The 16669-nt window shown below is 46.0% G+C and overlaps 3 protein-coding genes across 3 annotated transcripts in view; all 3 read left to right on the top strand.

Annotated features, from left to right (window-relative positions):
• The window catches only part of SEMA3D (semaphorin 3D), a 136256-nt gene that overhangs the window by 43987 nt on the left and 75600 nt on the right, over positions 1-16669 (top strand). The gene's annotated exons all lie outside the window — the stretch shown is intronic.
• LOC306800755 (uncharacterized protein) lies at positions 4825-7294 on the top strand. Its single transcript, XM_079303083.1, has one exon. It carries the CDS (start codon positions 4846-4848, stop codon positions 7021-7023), a length of 2178 nt encoding a protein of 725 aa, XP_079159209.1. The 5' UTR covers positions 4825-4845; the 3' UTR covers positions 7024-7294.
• Positions 11627-14455, top strand: LOC306801567 (inositol 1,4,5-trisphosphate receptor-interacting protein-like 1). The gene is made up of 2 exons (XM_079304740.1): positions 11627-12411; positions 12862-14455. Exons 1-2 carry the CDS (start codon positions 12134-12136, stop codon positions 14360-14362), a joined length of 1779 nt encoding a protein of 592 aa, XP_079160866.1. The 5' UTR covers positions 11627-12133; the 3' UTR covers positions 14363-14455.

Genomic DNA, 16669 nt, shown 5'->3' with positions numbered 1-16669 from the left:
TGTGAGTAAGATGTAGGAGAAATGAACAGTCTTGCCAGTTCCCATAAAATTGTTAGTCATGTCACTGACAAGTCTTGGCATCTCTGTTCTTTGGAATTAAGACTTGAAATATCATGAGAAGCAGAATACAGAGTTCTTTCCCATCTTTATGGAAAACAGACAAAAAACTGGCCACATCAGGCAGTTCCAAAAGCCTAGTCACACGAGTCTTTGAAGAGAAGGCTTCATTCCCTTCAAGGTGCCATGTGTTTATGACATAGGTCCATCTTCCCAGAAGAGCTGAGCATTTTCTGGGGAAGGAGAGCTGAAAGTAAGCAGGATTTTGCTCTGCAGTTACTGGATCTCACAGCTGCTTCAGTCAGTGGTGGGCAGGGAAGAGAGAGAAGGTGGGGTAGTTCAAGATGTGTCTGTAGCTGCAGGAGTGCTTCAATAAACCACAGCATATTACAACTCCTTTGTGTTCAGACAGCACTTAAAATTTTAGACCTTCTCTTTATGGCAGTTATAGGTTTTCATCTTTTCTGGGTTTTCATCTTAAGAAGTGGGAACCTGTGCTGAAAATGTTAAGATATTCCAGTGAACAATGTGGGGATCAATGCAGTGTCATACAATGGATTTCCTTTATTGTTTGCCCCAGTCTAAAAATGTGTTCTAAAAAATAGTGAACGTACAAAACTAAAACTACACACACAATTCAGTTAAAATATGTTGTAATACAGAATCTAAATCCTATATTCTCCACCTGTGTTAATATAGTACACTGTGATCTTTAATCATATATCTCATCCTTTAATCCCACATTTTCCCTGATCCATTAGTTGAAAAATTCTCTTTTTCACTTAGACTTAACTTTTAGATATTGATTCATGTCATTACTATCACATTAAATTGCCACTGTTCTTGCAATGTTTTTAGGATGCTCTCACTGCATAGACCTTACTTAATCTTACTTAAGACACTGTGTGTTTTAGATACTTCTACAAGTTTGAGGTGCTTTTATTATGTTATAGCTTTAATGTATGGAGGAGGTAACAAATCATCTTCTAATAGAAGATTGCTATCTTTAGAAAACCAGGAGATGATTTCTGAGTAATATTCTGGTTTTTAATACTCTTTGTCTAGCACTTCTTTCAGTCTAAGAGAAACAGTATTTATCACTCATTTTCATGCAGCCTGGAGGTAACTTGTGATGTTCATGCAAACTGCAGAACTCTTCAAGCATAAAAGTGACATTCAGCTTCCCTAAGCACCACATCCTCATTGCTGGCTGCCTCATTTAACATCCTCGTTCCAACCTCTGCAGTAGATGAAGAAGGTTTTTCAGTCTCATTCATTAAAGCCATATTCAGGACAGCATCAGTTTTGTTACTAAAGAATGGAAAGGTCTGTGTACAAATTCATATAAGTTTAATTTATACAGCATAGACAGTCTTGTTTCTGTCTATCTTCCGAATAATAATATTTTTTTAATTCATTGAGAGGTACTTCCAAACATATTTTCTGAGGGTTTCTCTAGGTTCTACTTAATAGGCAGAAGTAAAGAATAGCCAAACTAGAAGGCTGATTGCCTTCTAAGGAAAAGAAAAGAAAATTAAACTTTTTTCAATTTGTGGCTATCCTAAAATTACCCAGCAGAAGTCCAGATTCCTAATTGCAAAGTTAACCCTATTGATTTGATTTGCTTTGCTGCTTTTCATGGACATCTTAGTAAGTGTAGTCCTTGTTCTCAGTGAATGTGTTTATTTTGCAAAAGTGTGCACCCTAGTTTATTGTCTGAGGGAGATGCCCAAGCCCCATCACCAGTGGCATCCACAAACATACATCATTCCCATGTGGGAATGTGGCCATGCCCCAGAGCAAGCCCTGCCTTCTGTGGACAGTGGTGGCTTGGTGAGGGGACCAGGAATCCTGCATTGTGCTACAGTACATAGGAAAAAGCATCACTGAAGGCAACCTTTGGCTTTTAAAGCAGGATTTACTTAGCACTGTTAAAAACAACTATGGTAATAATTGAAATCTAATAACAAGAGCATTATTCTCAGTTGATGTGTTTTTTTCCATGTTGGATAAATTAAGATGCAGTCTCACTCCCACTGAAGCCATGGCAAGAGCTTGGCCACTGAAGTAACTTGAAGAAAGATCAAATTCACACTCCTCACTTTTTTCATCTTACATAAGTAAACTAAACATAGGCAGATCTTTCTCCTCTGCTGAAAGATGACAGTGCTAAATAATCAGCTCCACGTGGAAATTAGCCATGTTTAAGGATTGTTTCATTTTGTTCAGTGTATTGCACATGGGATTTTCTTCCTCCTAAGAGTGATCCATTCTTTAAACATAGTGAAAAAGCAAACAGAGGACATTTTGGTGCCACAAATTCTTTTGAAAATTTAACTGGATGAGTACACTTGCTTAATGTTCAAAAACGGCCCTTTGAACATGCTACTTTACAATGTCGGACATTCCATTCTCTATATTGTTTTTGCTTTAAACCTGTTTCATTTTATAACTGATGAGATGCTTCACTGTTGCATCAGAGCAGTTAGTTTGTTAAGTTTTAGTACAGCTGGCTTATTTCCATGTCATGCATCGTTTAATTATACATATAAAACATAGTTTAAATTGTACAGCTCCTTGAGCCTCACTTAAACTGTCTGTGACACTGCAGTAATCCCAGTACTCTGATAAGGTGTTGCACAACTATGACTGGTTGGAATATAGGTAGTAAACTGGTGATGTATAAGAGAGCCTAGAAGTGAGTTTGCTTTCTGCAGCTGTGGTTACTCTTCTGGAAGAGGAAGTAAAACCAGAAAAAACTGCTCTTGTGGTCCTATCAGCAGCAGTAAATCTGAATGCTTATGAAAATCAAGGAGCATGTGCTGAGTGAGGAAGTGGTGTTTTTCCCATGTTTGTTATTTAATTAATTTTTGATGGTTTGTTATTTCTCCGAAAAATCTATCTCAGATTCCTTTGAGATAAAACATGATGTGTTCATAAGAGAGTGAAGATTCTAGTAGTGGATGACTGCATAGTTATGCAAAAGACTTTGACTGCTTTGTCTCAAATATGGTTTCTGGAGGCAGTGATCATTGAGACTTAAAATATACTCAACTTGAAGATAGATGGGTACTGCTGTCCATGTGATGAAAGTCTCTTGCATGTGGAGTAAACTAAATATAAATGTGAAAGCATTTAGGGATGGGAAAACCAGAAAATTTCTTATGGACATTTTTTTTTTCTTTTTTAAGCTGCTGAACTTGGAGGTCAGATCCAACTATATGTTGCATTTTCTGTCATATAATTATTGTATATATAATGTCCTGGAGAGCAGCCTCCAGTCACTGACATCAGCAGTTTACATAGCAGTTGAACTAAGAATAACCTTGGAGAACTGACCCATATCAACCTCTTAACAGTGTAAACTGCAGCTCAAAACAGTTTTTGTTTTGTCATGGTCACAAAAAGGCCTCAATTGGATAAAGAAGAATTCTGTTAAAAAAATACAAAAGTATTCCACTGCATATCCACTTCAGTAAATCTTGGAAGATGAGAAGAAACAAAAGAATGATACTTGGTGGAGAATTTTTGCTCCATGGTAAAAAGAAGGATGGGATAACATCAAAAATAGCTTCCCTAGAAGAATGCAGGCAAGATATATGATAAGTGGCATTAGTTTGGAAAAGGGTTCAAAACTCTTTCTTTGACTACTTTTACTAATGACATGTGTTATGCAAATCCAATTCAGAGCAGTTTAAGAAATTCCAACATTGTTCTCCTTTTGTGCAGTAATGGGAGGGCATGATCCACCTGACATCATTGTCTGTCTAGCAGTGGAAACCTGTGGCCACTGTGCAAGTACTCGAGTCAGAAACTGTTTCCCTTTCTGCCCTCTCCATTTCTTCAGTTCCATTTATAGATGTGTTCCCCAGAAAAGGGCTGAGTATAATCTCTCCTGTATTCACAGTCCTTTGGAGACAAATAGACAAAGAGATAGCAGAAAGAAACAGAAGTTTATTTATTGGTCAGAGAAGTTGGCTAACTCTGTTTAAGGGTAAAAATTTTGAAGATGGTGGCAGTGACAATGACAGCGACTCCTAGAGACACAAGCAGATGTTGAAGTAGTTCTGACTCCATGAGAAGATTGCACAGACAGAAAAGTGATGAAGACCCTTTGGCCCCAGCAGAGAAGAAGGCCTCTGTTCTCAGAGATGAAGATGATCTCAGAGATAGATGAAGAGAACTCTTGTTTCTGAACAGCTCATCCTTAAAAGTGTACCAAGAACATCCATGGGCCGTGTCACCCAAATCTATATTTGACAAGGGTTGTGTGGAAGGACACTTGTGCCTGCTGTAAAGGGCAGCTCAGGGGTTCCCAGGTTCCCGAGGGATGGGTCTGTACTTGGTGTCTGCTGGGGCTTTGGTGCCCAGGGCCATGCTGAGCTCCCTCCCGGGCTGGGGACAGCGGGCGGGGCTGGGCTGTGACAGCTCTGGGGCTGTGACAGCACAGGGCCGTGTCACAATGGGGGCAGCTATAAAAGGCCCCAGCGGGTGCTGCTGCCCCAGTAGAGCCTGGGCAAGCGGTGAGTGCACACACAGGGAGGGGATGGGGCTGGAGGAGGGCTGGGGCAGCAGCGCCGGCCCCGGGCCGTGTGTTCTGCCCCTGCAGGCAGGGCCCGGCCCCTGGCGGGAGCGCCTTGCTCAGGGCACGCTGCTTGCTGGGGCAGCGCTGCAGCCTTGCTGCCGGGGCCCTTTCCTTCCTGCCACCACGTCCCTGTGCCTCCTGCCCCCACTGCCTGTCTCCATTATGACCCCACTGAACCCTCTCTCTGTGTCCTCCTGCAGACCATGGCTCTACTTGCATTGCTGTTCGTGCTCGTGCAAAGCCTGATCCAGTACCCGCAGCCAGCTGGGGATGGGCTGGATGAGGCTGAGCACTGGCGAATGCAGGAGCGTGAGGAGTTTCTGGAGCAGGAGATGGCTCGGCTGCTGCAGGAGCTGGAGCAGCAGGAGCAGGGCTGGGGAGCCGTGCTCTTTGGTGCTCTGCAGCAGTGGCCATTGTGGGCTCTTGCTGGAGTCCTGCTCCTCTTGGGCCTTTGGTTTAGCTGCAGGAGAAGGAGCCATGAGTCCAGCAGCTGTGGCAATGACCAGATCTCCTGCAAGACTATATCAGATATGACAGGAAAAGAGCAGGAAAAAGTCAGTGTTGATTCCAAGGAAGGTGGAAAAAACATGGATGTGACTGTGGAGGCAGACGACAGCAGCAGCAAAGGAAGTCCTGTGGCTGCAAGTGAAGGAGAGAACAATGATAACATCGAAGGCAATGATGATGTGAAGGTGAAGGAAGACAGTGATGTTAATGGCCATGAGTTAAAGAAAGATGAAGGACGAAGTGATGGGAATGTCCCAGGGGACAGTACTGAAGGAAGTGAAGACGAACCTGGCGATGTTGCTGGAAATATGGAAGGCCTAAATGAAGGAGAAAACAAGGATGTGGAGGAAGAGCAAGGCAAGGATGCTGCCAAGGAAGAAGAAGGAGATGAAAATGACGAAGGTGAAGACAATATAGACAGAAAGGAGGAATACATGGATGTGAAGATGCAGGAAAGCAGTGATGCCAGTGAGCAAAGTAGCAGTGATTGGACTGTGCAGGAAGGTAGCAGTGGTCCTGTGAATGAAGTAGACCACAGCGGTTTTCCTGCAACCGAGGAAGAAAATAAAGAAGTTATGAAAGCGGATAACAGTGATAAAAACAAGGATGATCTAAATGTGAAGGGAAACCAGAATGAAGATAAAGAAGAGGAACCAGGTAACGTGGCTGCCAGTGAAAAAGAAGGCAGTGATGGTGGCAAGGAAGAAAGCAGCGGTGGTGGAATTGAAGACCAAGAAGACACCCTAGATGCTGGCAGTGAGGAAGGCACCCTTTTAGTGGATTATATACAGTGGCCTGAGGAGGATCTGGAGAGAGGTTGCTCACTGACAGCAGAGCTGATGGAGAGCCTCACGCGTGTCTTTGTGGACAGCGTGAGCAATAGCTTCTACCCAGTGCCTCAGGAAGCCATAGGAGTGGGCAGTGCCTTTGAGGGTTGGATTCCTCAGGAGTGGGATGGGGTGTACCGTGTGCTGGTCCCCCTGAATCCCCCGCCAGGGCACGCCTTCCACCTAGAGCAGAACAGCGCAGGGCAGGCGGCAGCAAGGACCTTCAGCGTGCGTGTGGAGCTGGTGTGCACGTGCAAGGGGGAGCAGCTGGGCCAGAAGCTGCTGTGCTTGCTGCACCACTCGCAGGAGGAGCGGCGGCAGAAGCGCAGCCTCCTAGAGACCCTCTGCACCGGCTCCTACCTGGACGTGGAGAAAACCTCCCGCTGGTTCTACCAGCTGGTGAGATGCTCGTGGCTGCACGTGCCTCAGTGCTACTCATGGCACTTGGTGTTTCAGCCCTGCAGCCGATCCTGCCGATTCCAGCTGAGCAGAGGCCAGAGGAGCCTGATGGTGGAGGTGCTCTTTGGAGTGCGCCAAGGGGACTCGGACATCTTTGTGAGCAGCCAGCCCGCCGAGGCCAGCTTCACTGGAAGCACAGTGTGGCCTGAGACGTACGCTGTGGCAGAGGTGAAATTCTTCCAGCACGTCGCCAGACAGGTGCCGTGCCAGAGCTTGCACCTGAAATGCCTGCAGGTCTTCACGTGCATCCTGCAGGGCACAGCATTTTCCAGCTCCACCTGGAAGACTGTGGTCATGCACGCGCTGACCATCGTACCGCTGTCCCGGTGGAGCAGGAGGGAGTTTGTGCAGCGGCTCTGGGACATCATGGGCTACCTGCGCTTCTGCGTGCACTGGGGACGCCTGGATCACTTTGTGCTGGGCAACGAGAGGCTCCCTGCAGAGATCAGCTTGCCACCAGCCATGCGAGGGGTCGAGCCACTCAACCTCTTTGAGTACCTGCTCCGAGATCCGGCCGCCCACAGAGAGGCAATACAAGCTTTTCATCAGCTGCACTTTGGCCTCTGGATGCTGCTCTCCAGCCACTGAGAGGAGTTCCCTGCACAGAGCTTTGCTGGGGGGCTCACACCCAATGGCAGCCACGTGAACACTGCATTTGTCACTGGCAATCCTGAGGCTGCTTTCCTGCTCCTGTGGAAGGAAGATGCTGCGGCACGTGGATTCCTTGTGCACTCGCACCTCTGCCTTGCCCTTCACCTTCCAGTCACAACAGTGCTGTTGCCCAAGTCTGTGAGGCAGAAACTGTCTCCACCTGCACATCCTCACAGAAGAGAGTGAAGCTGACTGAAATTGCATCCAGCACCTTCTACGCAGAAACCTAGCCTGTTAGGGACTTAGTGTAGTTATTCAGTTAGCTGTAAGATTAATGGTTTGGTAAGGATGTTGTTTGTAGTATAGGAAAGTACAGCAGATAGGTTTAACTCAGTTTTCCATAGGAGAATAGGTAGTCCCCATTTTCATAATGAGAATTGTTTATTAGCATTCCTTCCAGAGGTTCTTTAGTGTTGTAACTATTTTGCAGTTACTTTTAGTTTAGGGAATTGAAGTCCCCTACTGTAGTTGCTTGGCTGCTTTTCAATAATATTTGAATATCTCTGTTTGAAAAATTAATAAAAGGAGAAAAGTTTCTCAAATTGCCTGAACTGTGTCATTCTTTTTATTTAACCCTCTGCATCTTCGAGAATGTGTACCCGTACCTGAACTAATTAACGGAAATAAGGAGTTATTGCAAACGCAGATGTCGGATAATTAGGTATGCTGTCTCTCGAGCATTGCCATAAAAATTGCTTGAAGCTTGAAGTGACAATGCCCTGAAATGCCTAAAATTCTGCAGCAGAGAATTCCTGAATTTTTTAGGAATCTTTGGAAAAATTTTCTTGACATGGTTACTTTTATAGGTTTTTGGGGAACAATTCCATCCTAAAAGATGAACAGAGTAGTCCCTAACTGCAAAACATGTGATATTTTTGGCTTCTCCTGACTAAAGTTTTGACACAAAATTGTGGCAAGAGTAAGTCATGTTTTCTCTATTCCTGGTTATCTATATCATTTTGGAGAGGCCCTGCTGTTCTACGAGTATTACCTTTTTGACCAGGCTGAAAAATATTGTATAGCAATGAGAGCCACTTTGCATGCCCAGCTTTGTCCATGGTGAGATGCAGGTAATCAATATATGATTTACTTCTTCCAGTATGTAATAGAGATCGGAAGGAATTTGGCAGTAGTTATTCTCTTTGCCTTTGTACCAATATATTGGTATATAGGGGTCAATTTTGAAGTCAGAATAACTTAGAAATTGGATAAATTGCTGCAGTCATGCAATTCTTTATCTCAGAAATTTGGTTGAGAATTTCTACAGTTGGTCACACAAATTTTCACATGTATTCTCCAACATGAGAAAGGATTTGCTCCTACCTAAAGAAAAGTGAAGCGGCCTTTGTTCTTTGCTGTATTTGAAAATTATATAGCCTTTAATTTCAGAGTCCTTCAAAGTTTTCATTAGGTATAGGTATTTTTGAAGTTGTTGAGATGTTCCCTTTCTGCTAATTTAGGTGTTGCTTGTCATTAAAAAAGTCTGTCAGTAGTTCCAAAGGGAATTCTGAGTCTCAACCAATTTGGTTCAACATTGCTGCATTCTTACACCATGATGGAATTGAGGAATGGTAGCATGGTCACCACACATGATTTCATGCTAAGAAGTCTAAATATGTCTTATAAATGCTAATACATATTATCAGAACAGAATGACATTTTTGCTTTTGAAGGCTTTTTGCTGTGACTCTGCTGCTGGAGGTTTTAAAGTAACCAGTGACGCTGTTGTAAGCCAAGTCCACTGAGATACGCTGCTCAAAGGAATAGAACCCCGTCGCTATTCCAGCTTCTACAACTCAGCAGTGAAATATTAACCCAGAAGGGGAGTTAGCTGGATGCTTATTTAATCACCAGGCTGTAAAAAACTATTTAATTTTGAGAAAAACAGCAAATAGAGACTATCAAACTGACTGCTGAATATGTACTCAGGAAAGACAATCCCTGCAACTAACTTGAGAATACTGGTCTGTGTGAGCCAGGCTGCAGAGATGCAGTGATTCCAATAGACAGCTTGCTCCAAGCTTGAAAATCATTGGGAATTGTGCTTTTCACATTAAATTTTTCCAGTGTAATATCCTTGGTGATAGCAAATATGTCTCACTGTGATGGGAAATTTCAGCGCATAAGATTGGATTGTGTTGTTTTATGGAGTGAGAACAGTGATTAATTTGGCTGCAATTTAATCTATCCTCTGTTAATGTTTACTTGTGAAATTTTATTAGGTCATGTCACACTTACAATCTTATCAATGGTCATGCTCAGAGTTTTATTTCCAAGCTGTTTTCAATAGTAAATGACTGATCAAACCTGATTCTTCATTACTTTGCCACTTGTGTTGTCATCTGTGTCAGTAAGGAGTGTGCAGTGTTGGCATTTCAATCTGGAATATTCTGCAGCCCTTGCTTTTCACAGCTCTAAGCAGGGAAAATGCTTTAGAGTATTTTTACAAGCATATCATTGATCCTTCCTTAGATCAAATTCCCATGGGTGCAGATGGGAAGGAATTTTCCCTCATATTCTGTATGTTAGTTACTTGTGTCCTGCAAGTGAGAACTGTTAATCATAAGCTGCTCTTAAGTGATCTTGCTGGCAATTAATAAACAGATCTTTTAAAGTGTTACTGGTTTAGAAAACAAACCCTGACGTCTTTGTCTTCACAAAAAAACATGAGAAAGGATGCGATACACAGTGGTGGTGTATAGCAGTGTAGTGCCCAGCATTTAACACAATTTTGCAGTGTGAAGCAGGATTTTTTTTCCAACATACTGCCAAATAAATCTCACCTAGGGGAATAGGAGTGGCAGTGCATGACAATGTGTTTTCAGATTGTACCTTAACGCTACCCTGCACTGAGCCAGACAAACACATACAAACTTAAGTAGAAGTGACTGAGCCAAAAAATAATTGTCATAATTATATTCCAGTTAGTCAGATTAATAATGATAAAATATTGTTTTTCCCCGGAGTGCTGTTTATTAGCCAGCATCAGAACTTAATTTTTTCTTGCCGTGGTTTGTGAGACATCTTGAAGAAAAATGTTTGGGTGAGGTTTTTTCCTATTTATTTCATTCAGGACTTCTTGTCCAAAACACTGGCCCTAATTTTTATCATGATCAGGATGTGCAAAAGCTTTAGGAGTAATTCTAGCTTTTGTAGCAGGAATGCTACATTGTCCATCCAGTGCCAGGAACGTGGAAATAACCTTAATTTTGTGTTCAGTTAAATACAGGATTTGCTTTTTTTCTGATGATTTCTAAATAGTTAAACTTGGAGAGTTTGCTTTTGGAAGAACTGATTTACATGTTTATTTTCTTTTCCCCAAAGGAATGACTACCCAACAAGACATAACTATCTTTGTCCTCTTTTGTGTGTGTTGTTTGTATCCTCACCCAGAATTACATCCGCAGAGTATTCATTAGGCGGAATGGTACAGAATTTTTATTTTACAGCCCTTTAGGCTTTTTTGCAGCTGTTGTGGTTTAATATAGTTTGGTTTTATTTAAAGACAAAATCCATCAGTTACGGAAGTGGTTCTCTGCGAGGACTGCTGACAGCTTCCTCCAGATCCAACAGAACCAGTCAGCTGCTAGTTTTGAGTATTTACATGCTGTTAACAAACAAACCCTGGGAAGTTCACTCTTGTTTCCGACGTTTGAAGAGAGAAGCTCCCCCCGGATGGGCAGGCAGGGCAGGGGAGGCCGTGGGCCCAGGGGAGGCTTGGCCGGGCCATGGCTGCCAATGTCTTGCTGACACTGAGCGCTGCCCCACTGACAGCCCGGGCTGAGTTGGGGTCCATGGGATCCCGGGAGCAGCTCCGGGCCAGGCCAGGCTGGCCTTGCTCTGCCTCGTGGCCCACAGGCCTGGAGGGGCCGGGCTGGGCCGGGCTGGGCCCTGCCCCTGCTGCAGCGCTGGCCAGGCCGCGTTTGCTTCCCCAGAGCGGCTGCTGAAAAACTCTACACCATAAACAGCTCCGGCCACTGCCTGACACAGATAACATGGCCATCCACAGGCCCAGGAAAGATTTCGTGCACAGATGAAACCTGCAAGCATAAATTCTCTCTTGAGTGAGAAAAAGGAAAGAGTGAAGATACCTAGAGAGAGCACCCTGAGACATGAAGGTCAGTAAAGAAGAAATCAAGTCCCAGGTGGGAGGAGAATGAGGAGATGCCATAGTCTTGGGCTGAAATTGTTTTGTAGGCCATTTTGATGGACTGTGATAGACTGAAATATGCCTGTAACTCATTGAAATGCATGGGAGATGGAGCGTTCACATTGTAGACATGAGCAAAGGCATCCATGCTGAAGGCAGCAGATGTTGAAGTAGTTGTGACTCCATGAGAAGTCTGTGCAGGCAGAAGAGTGATGAAGACCCTTTGGCCCCAGCAGAGAAGAAGGCCTCTGTTCTCAGAGATGAAGATAATCTCAGAGGTAAATGAAGAGAACTCTTGTTTCTGAAGAGCTCATCCTTAAAAGTGTACCAAGAACATCCATGGGCCGTGAAACCCAAATCTATATTTGACAAGGGTTGTGTGTAAGGACACTTGTGCCTGCTGTAAAGGGCAGCTCAGGGGTTCCCAGGTTCCCGAGGGATGGGTCTGTACTTGGTGTCTGCTGGGGCTTTGGTGCCCAGGGCCATGCTGAGCTCCCTCCCGGGCTGGGGACAGCGGGCGGGGCTGGGCTGTGACAGCTCTGGGGCTGTGACAGCACAGGGCCGTGTCACAATGGGGGCAGCTATAAAAGGCCCCAGCGGGTGCTGCTGCCCCAGTAGAGCCTGGGCAAGCGGTGAGTGCACACACAGGGAGGGGATGGGGCTGGAGGAGGGCTGGGGCAGCAGCGCCGGCCCCGGGCCGTGTGTTCTGCCCCTGCAGGCAGGGCCCGGCCCCTGGCGGGAGCGCCTTGCTCAGGGCACGCTGCTTGCTGGGGCAGCGCTGCAGCCTTGCTGCCGGGGCCCTTTCCTTCCTGCCACCACGTCCCTGTGCCTCCTGCCCCCACTGCCTGTCTCCATTGTGACCCCACTGAACCCTCTCTCTGTGTCCTCCTGCAGACCATGGCTTTACTTGCGTTGCTGTTCGTGCTCGTGCAAAGCCTGATCCAGTACCCGCAGCCAGCAGGGGATGGGCTGGAGGAGGACGAGCACTGGCGAATGCAGGAGCGTGAGGAATTTCTGGAGCAGGAGATGGCTCGGCTGCTGCAGGAGCTGGAGCAGCAGGAGCAGGGCTGGGGAGCCGTGCTCTTTGGTGCTCTGCAGCAGTGGCCATTGTGGGCTCTTGCTGGAGTCCTGCTCCTCTTGGGCCTTTGGTTTAGCTGCAGGAGAAGGAGCCATGAGTCCAGCAGCCGTGGCAATGACCAGATCTCCTGCAAGACTATATCAGATATGAGAGGAAAAGAGCAGGATGAAGTCAGTGTTGGTTGCAAGGAAGGTGTAGAAAACATGGATGTGACTGTGGAGGCAGACGACAGCAGCAGAGAAGGAAGTCCTGTGGCTGCAAGTGAAGGAGAGAAGAATGATAACATCGAAGGCAATGATGATGTGAAGGTGAAGGAAGACAGTGATATTAATGGCCATGACTTAAAGAAAGATGAAGGACGGAGTGATGGGAATGTCCCAGGGGACAATACTGAAGGAAGTGAAGACGATCCTGGCGATATTGCTGGTAATATGGAAGGCCTAAATGAAGGAGAAAACAAGGATGTGGAGGAAGAGCAAGGCAAGGATGCTGCCAAGGAAGAAGAAGGAGATGGAAATGATGAAAAATCCCGTACTGCAAATACGAGGGCGAGCAACAATGATGATACAAATGAAGGTGAAGACAATATAGACGGAAAGGACAAAAACACGGATGTGAAGGAGCAGGAAAGCAGTGATGCCAGTGAGCAAAGGAGCAGTGATTGGACTGTGCAGGAAGATAGCAGTGGTCCTGGGAATCAAGTAGACCACAGTGGTTTTGCTGCAGCCGAGGAAGAAAATAAAGAAGTTATGAAAGAGGATAACAGTGATAGAAACAAGGATGATGCAAATGTGAAGGGAAACCAGAATGAAGATAAAGAAGAGGAACCAGGTAACGTGGCTGCCAGTGAAAAAGAAGGCAGTGATGGTGGCAAGGAAGAAAGCAGCACTGGTGGAATTGAAGACCGCAAAGACACCGTAGATGCTGGCAGTGAGGAAGGCAGCCTTTTATTGGATTATATACAGTGGCCTGCAGAGGATCTGGAGAGAGGTTGCTCACTGACAGCTGAGCTGATGGAGAGCCTCACACGTGTCTTTGTGGACAGCGTGAGCAATAGCTTCTACCCAGTGCCTCAGGAAGCCATAGGAGTGGGCAGTGCCTTTGAGGGTTGGATTCCTCAGGAGTGGGATGGGGTGTACCGCGTGCTGGTCCCCCTGAATCCCCCGCCAGGGCACGCCTTCCACCTAGAGCAGAACAGCGCAGGGCAGGCAGCAGCAAGGACCTTCAGCGTGCGTGTGGAGCTGGTGTGCACGTGCAAGGGGGAGCAGCTGGGCCAGAAGCTGCTGTGCTTGCTGCACCACTCGCAGGAGGAGCGGCGGCAGAAGCGCAGCCTCCTAGAGACCCTCTGCACCGGCGCCTACCTGGACGTGGAGAAAACCTCCCGCTGGTTCTACCAGCTGGTGAGATGCTCGTGGCTGCACGTGCCTCAGTGCTACTCATGGCACTTGGTGTTTCAGCCCTGCAGCCGGTCCTGCCGATTCTGGCTGAGCAGAGGCCAGAGGAGCCTGATGGTGGAGGTGCTCTTTGGGGTGCGCCAAGGGGACTCGGACATCTTTGTGAGCAGCCAGCCCGCCGAGGCCAGCTTCACTGGAAGCACAGTGTGGCCTGAGACGTACGCTGTGGCAGAGGTGAAGTTCTTCCAGCACGTCGCCAGACAGGTGCCGTGTCAGAGCTTGCACCTGAAATGCCTGCAGGTCTTCACGTGCATCCTGCAGGGCACAGCATTTTCCAGCTCCACCTGGAAGACTGTGGTCATGCACGCGCTGACCATCGTACCGCTGTCCCGGTGGAGCAGGAGGGAGTTTGTGCAGCGGCTCTGGGACATCATGGGCTACCTGCGCTTCTGCGTGCACTGGGGACGCCTGGATCACTTTGTGCTGGGCAACGAGAGGCTCCCTGCAGAGATCAGCTTGCCACCAGCCATGCGAGGGGTCGAGCCACTCAACCTCTTTGAGCACCTGCTCCGAGATCCAGCCGCCCACAGAGAGGCAATACAAGCTTTTCATCAGCTGCACTTTGGCCTCTGGATGCTGCTCTCCAGCCACTGAGAGGAGTTCCCTGCACAGAGCTTTGCTGGGGAGCTCACACCCAATGGCAGCCACGTGAACACTGCATTTGTCACTGGCAATCCTGAGGCTGCTTTCCTGCTCCTGTGGAAGGAAGATACCTTGGCACGTGGATTCCTTGTGCACTCGCACCTCTGCCTTGCCCTTCACCTTCCAGTTACAACAGTGCTGTTGCCCATGTCTGTGAGGCAGAAACTGTCTCCACCTGCACATCCTCAGAGAAGAGATTGAGGCTGATGGAAATTGCATCCAGCACCTTGTAGGCAGAAACCTAGCCTGTTAGGGACTTAGTGTAGTTATTCAGTTAGCTGTAAGATTAATGGTTTGGTAAGGATGTTGTTTGTAGTATAGGAAAGTACAACAGATAGGTTTAGCTCTCCTTAGCATTCCTTCCATAGGTCCTTTAGTGTTGTAGTTGGTTGCCTACTTCTCAGTAATATTTGAATATCTGTGTTGGAAAAATTAATAAAAGGAGAAAAGTTTCTCAAATTGCCTGAACTGTGTCATTCTTTTTATTTAACCCTCTGCATCTTCGAGAATGTGTACCCGTACCTGAAATAATTTACTGAAATAAGGAGTTATTGCAAACACAGATGTTGGATGTATTAAGTATGCTGTCTCTCAAGCATTGCCATAAAATTGCTTGAAGCTTGAAGTGGAAATGTTCTGAAATGTCTGAAATTTTGTAGTGGAGTACTCCTGAATTTTTTAGGAATCTTTGGAAAATTTTTCTTGACATGGTTACTTTTATAGGTTTTTGGGGTACAGTTCCGTCCTAAAAGATGCACAGAGAAGTTTCTAACTACAAAACATGTGATATTTGTGGCTTCTCCTGACTAAAGTTTTGACACAAAATTGTGGTACGACTAAGTCAGGTTTGCTGTTCTATGGGTATTACCTTTTTCTCCAGACTAAAAATATTGTACAGCAATGATAGCCACTTTGCATGCCCAGCTTTGTCCATGGTGAGATGCAGTTAATCAAAACATGATTTACTTCTTGCAGTATGTAGTAGAGATTGGTCATAGTTTGGAAGTATTTGTTCTCTTTGCCTTTATACCAGTTCATCTGGGGTCAAGTGGTCAATTTTTCAAGACAGAATACCTTAGGAATTGGATAAATTGGAACAAACCAAAGCGTCCTCCAGATTCACTGCAGAACTACAGCAGCTTTACAGATTCTTTCAGTAGTTTCAGTGCATATTTTTTTCTTAATTCCCTTTTTAACAAAATTTGAAGCTCTTGTTAATTCACAGTAAAACTTTAGTGTAATTTTTTTTTATTTTAATCGGGATCTTAGAGGTGATGCTACTGGATGTTTCCCTTACTATACCATCCTCATTGTATTGGAATAAATTATCTTTGAAGATCATTTGCTTGGCTAGAGATGGTGGTCTGTGTAAACCATGTGGAGTTCAACAAGACCAAAGTGCAAGATCCTATACCTGTGTCAGGGCAGTACTTGGTATTAACACAGACCGGATGATTAATAGATTGTGTGATGAATGGGTTGAGTGCAGCCCTGCAGACAAGGACTTGGGGATGCTGGTGAATGAGAGAATGGGTACGAGCCAGCAATGTGTGCTCTCAGCCTGCAAATCCAGCTGTACCTTAGACTGTAGCACAAGTGTGCTCAGCAGGTAGAGGGAGGGGGATTCTGCCTCTGCAGTCTGCTCTGGTGAGACCCTGTAAGAGTGGGTCTGAAGTTTCTCTGATCTGCCTCAGAACCATCATCAGAGCCTGGGCTCTGAGATTGCACCCCTAGCCCTGACCCGGAGCTCTGGCCTGGTCGAGGTGGATGCCCGCGGGCCAAGGGCTGTTTGTAGCTGTGCCTGGTGCTTGCCATGGTGCTGCAGGGTGCTGGTTATCACACCCTGTTCCTGCACCTGCATCATGGGGCTACGATCTCCACATACTATAGTCCGTAGATCTTCCCACCTTTTGGCCACTCACTTTGGAAAAGGACTATAAAAAGTGACTTTGAAGAAGACTTCAAGATCTCTTTCTCCCCAACGGATTGAAGACGCGTCTCGTCAGATGACCACGAGGATGCGTCCCATCTGTTGGTACCTATATCCCATCCTTTCTCTCTCTCTCTATCGCAAAACTGAATTGTTACTCACAATAAACTGCATTACTGCTTTCTGCTTAACAAAACCTGAGTCTCTTGCCTTTTGTCTTTGGCACCCTGGGGTCGAACCATCACAACTCCTGCTCGGGTTGAGCGGATCGTGACAGACCCCACCTGCAGTCCTACATTCAGTCCTGGGGTACCCAGTTCAAGAAGGAC

This window comes from Erithacus rubecula (assembly GCF_903797595.1).
Source record: "Erithacus rubecula genome assembly, chromosome: 4".
Lineage (NCBI taxonomy): Eukaryota > Metazoa > Chordata > Aves > Passeriformes > Muscicapidae > Erithacus > Erithacus rubecula.
The sequence above is the reverse complement of the archived record's forward strand: the minus strand, read 5'-3'. Positions and strand labels throughout refer to the sequence as shown.

Coding starts and splice junctions, on each gene's coding strand:
- LOC306800755 (XM_079303083.1), top strand. CDS start 4,846: ATGGCTCTACTTGCATTGCTGTTCGTGCTCGTGCAAAGCCTGATCCAG.
- LOC306801567 (XM_079304740.1), top strand. CDS start 12,134: ATGGCTTTACTTGCGTTGCTGTTCGTGCTCGTGCAAAGCCTGATCCAG. Junction 12,412..12,861: donor TGCAGGAGAAGGAGCCATGA/GTCCAGCAGCCG, acceptor TGCAAATACGAG/GGCGAGCAACAATGATGATA.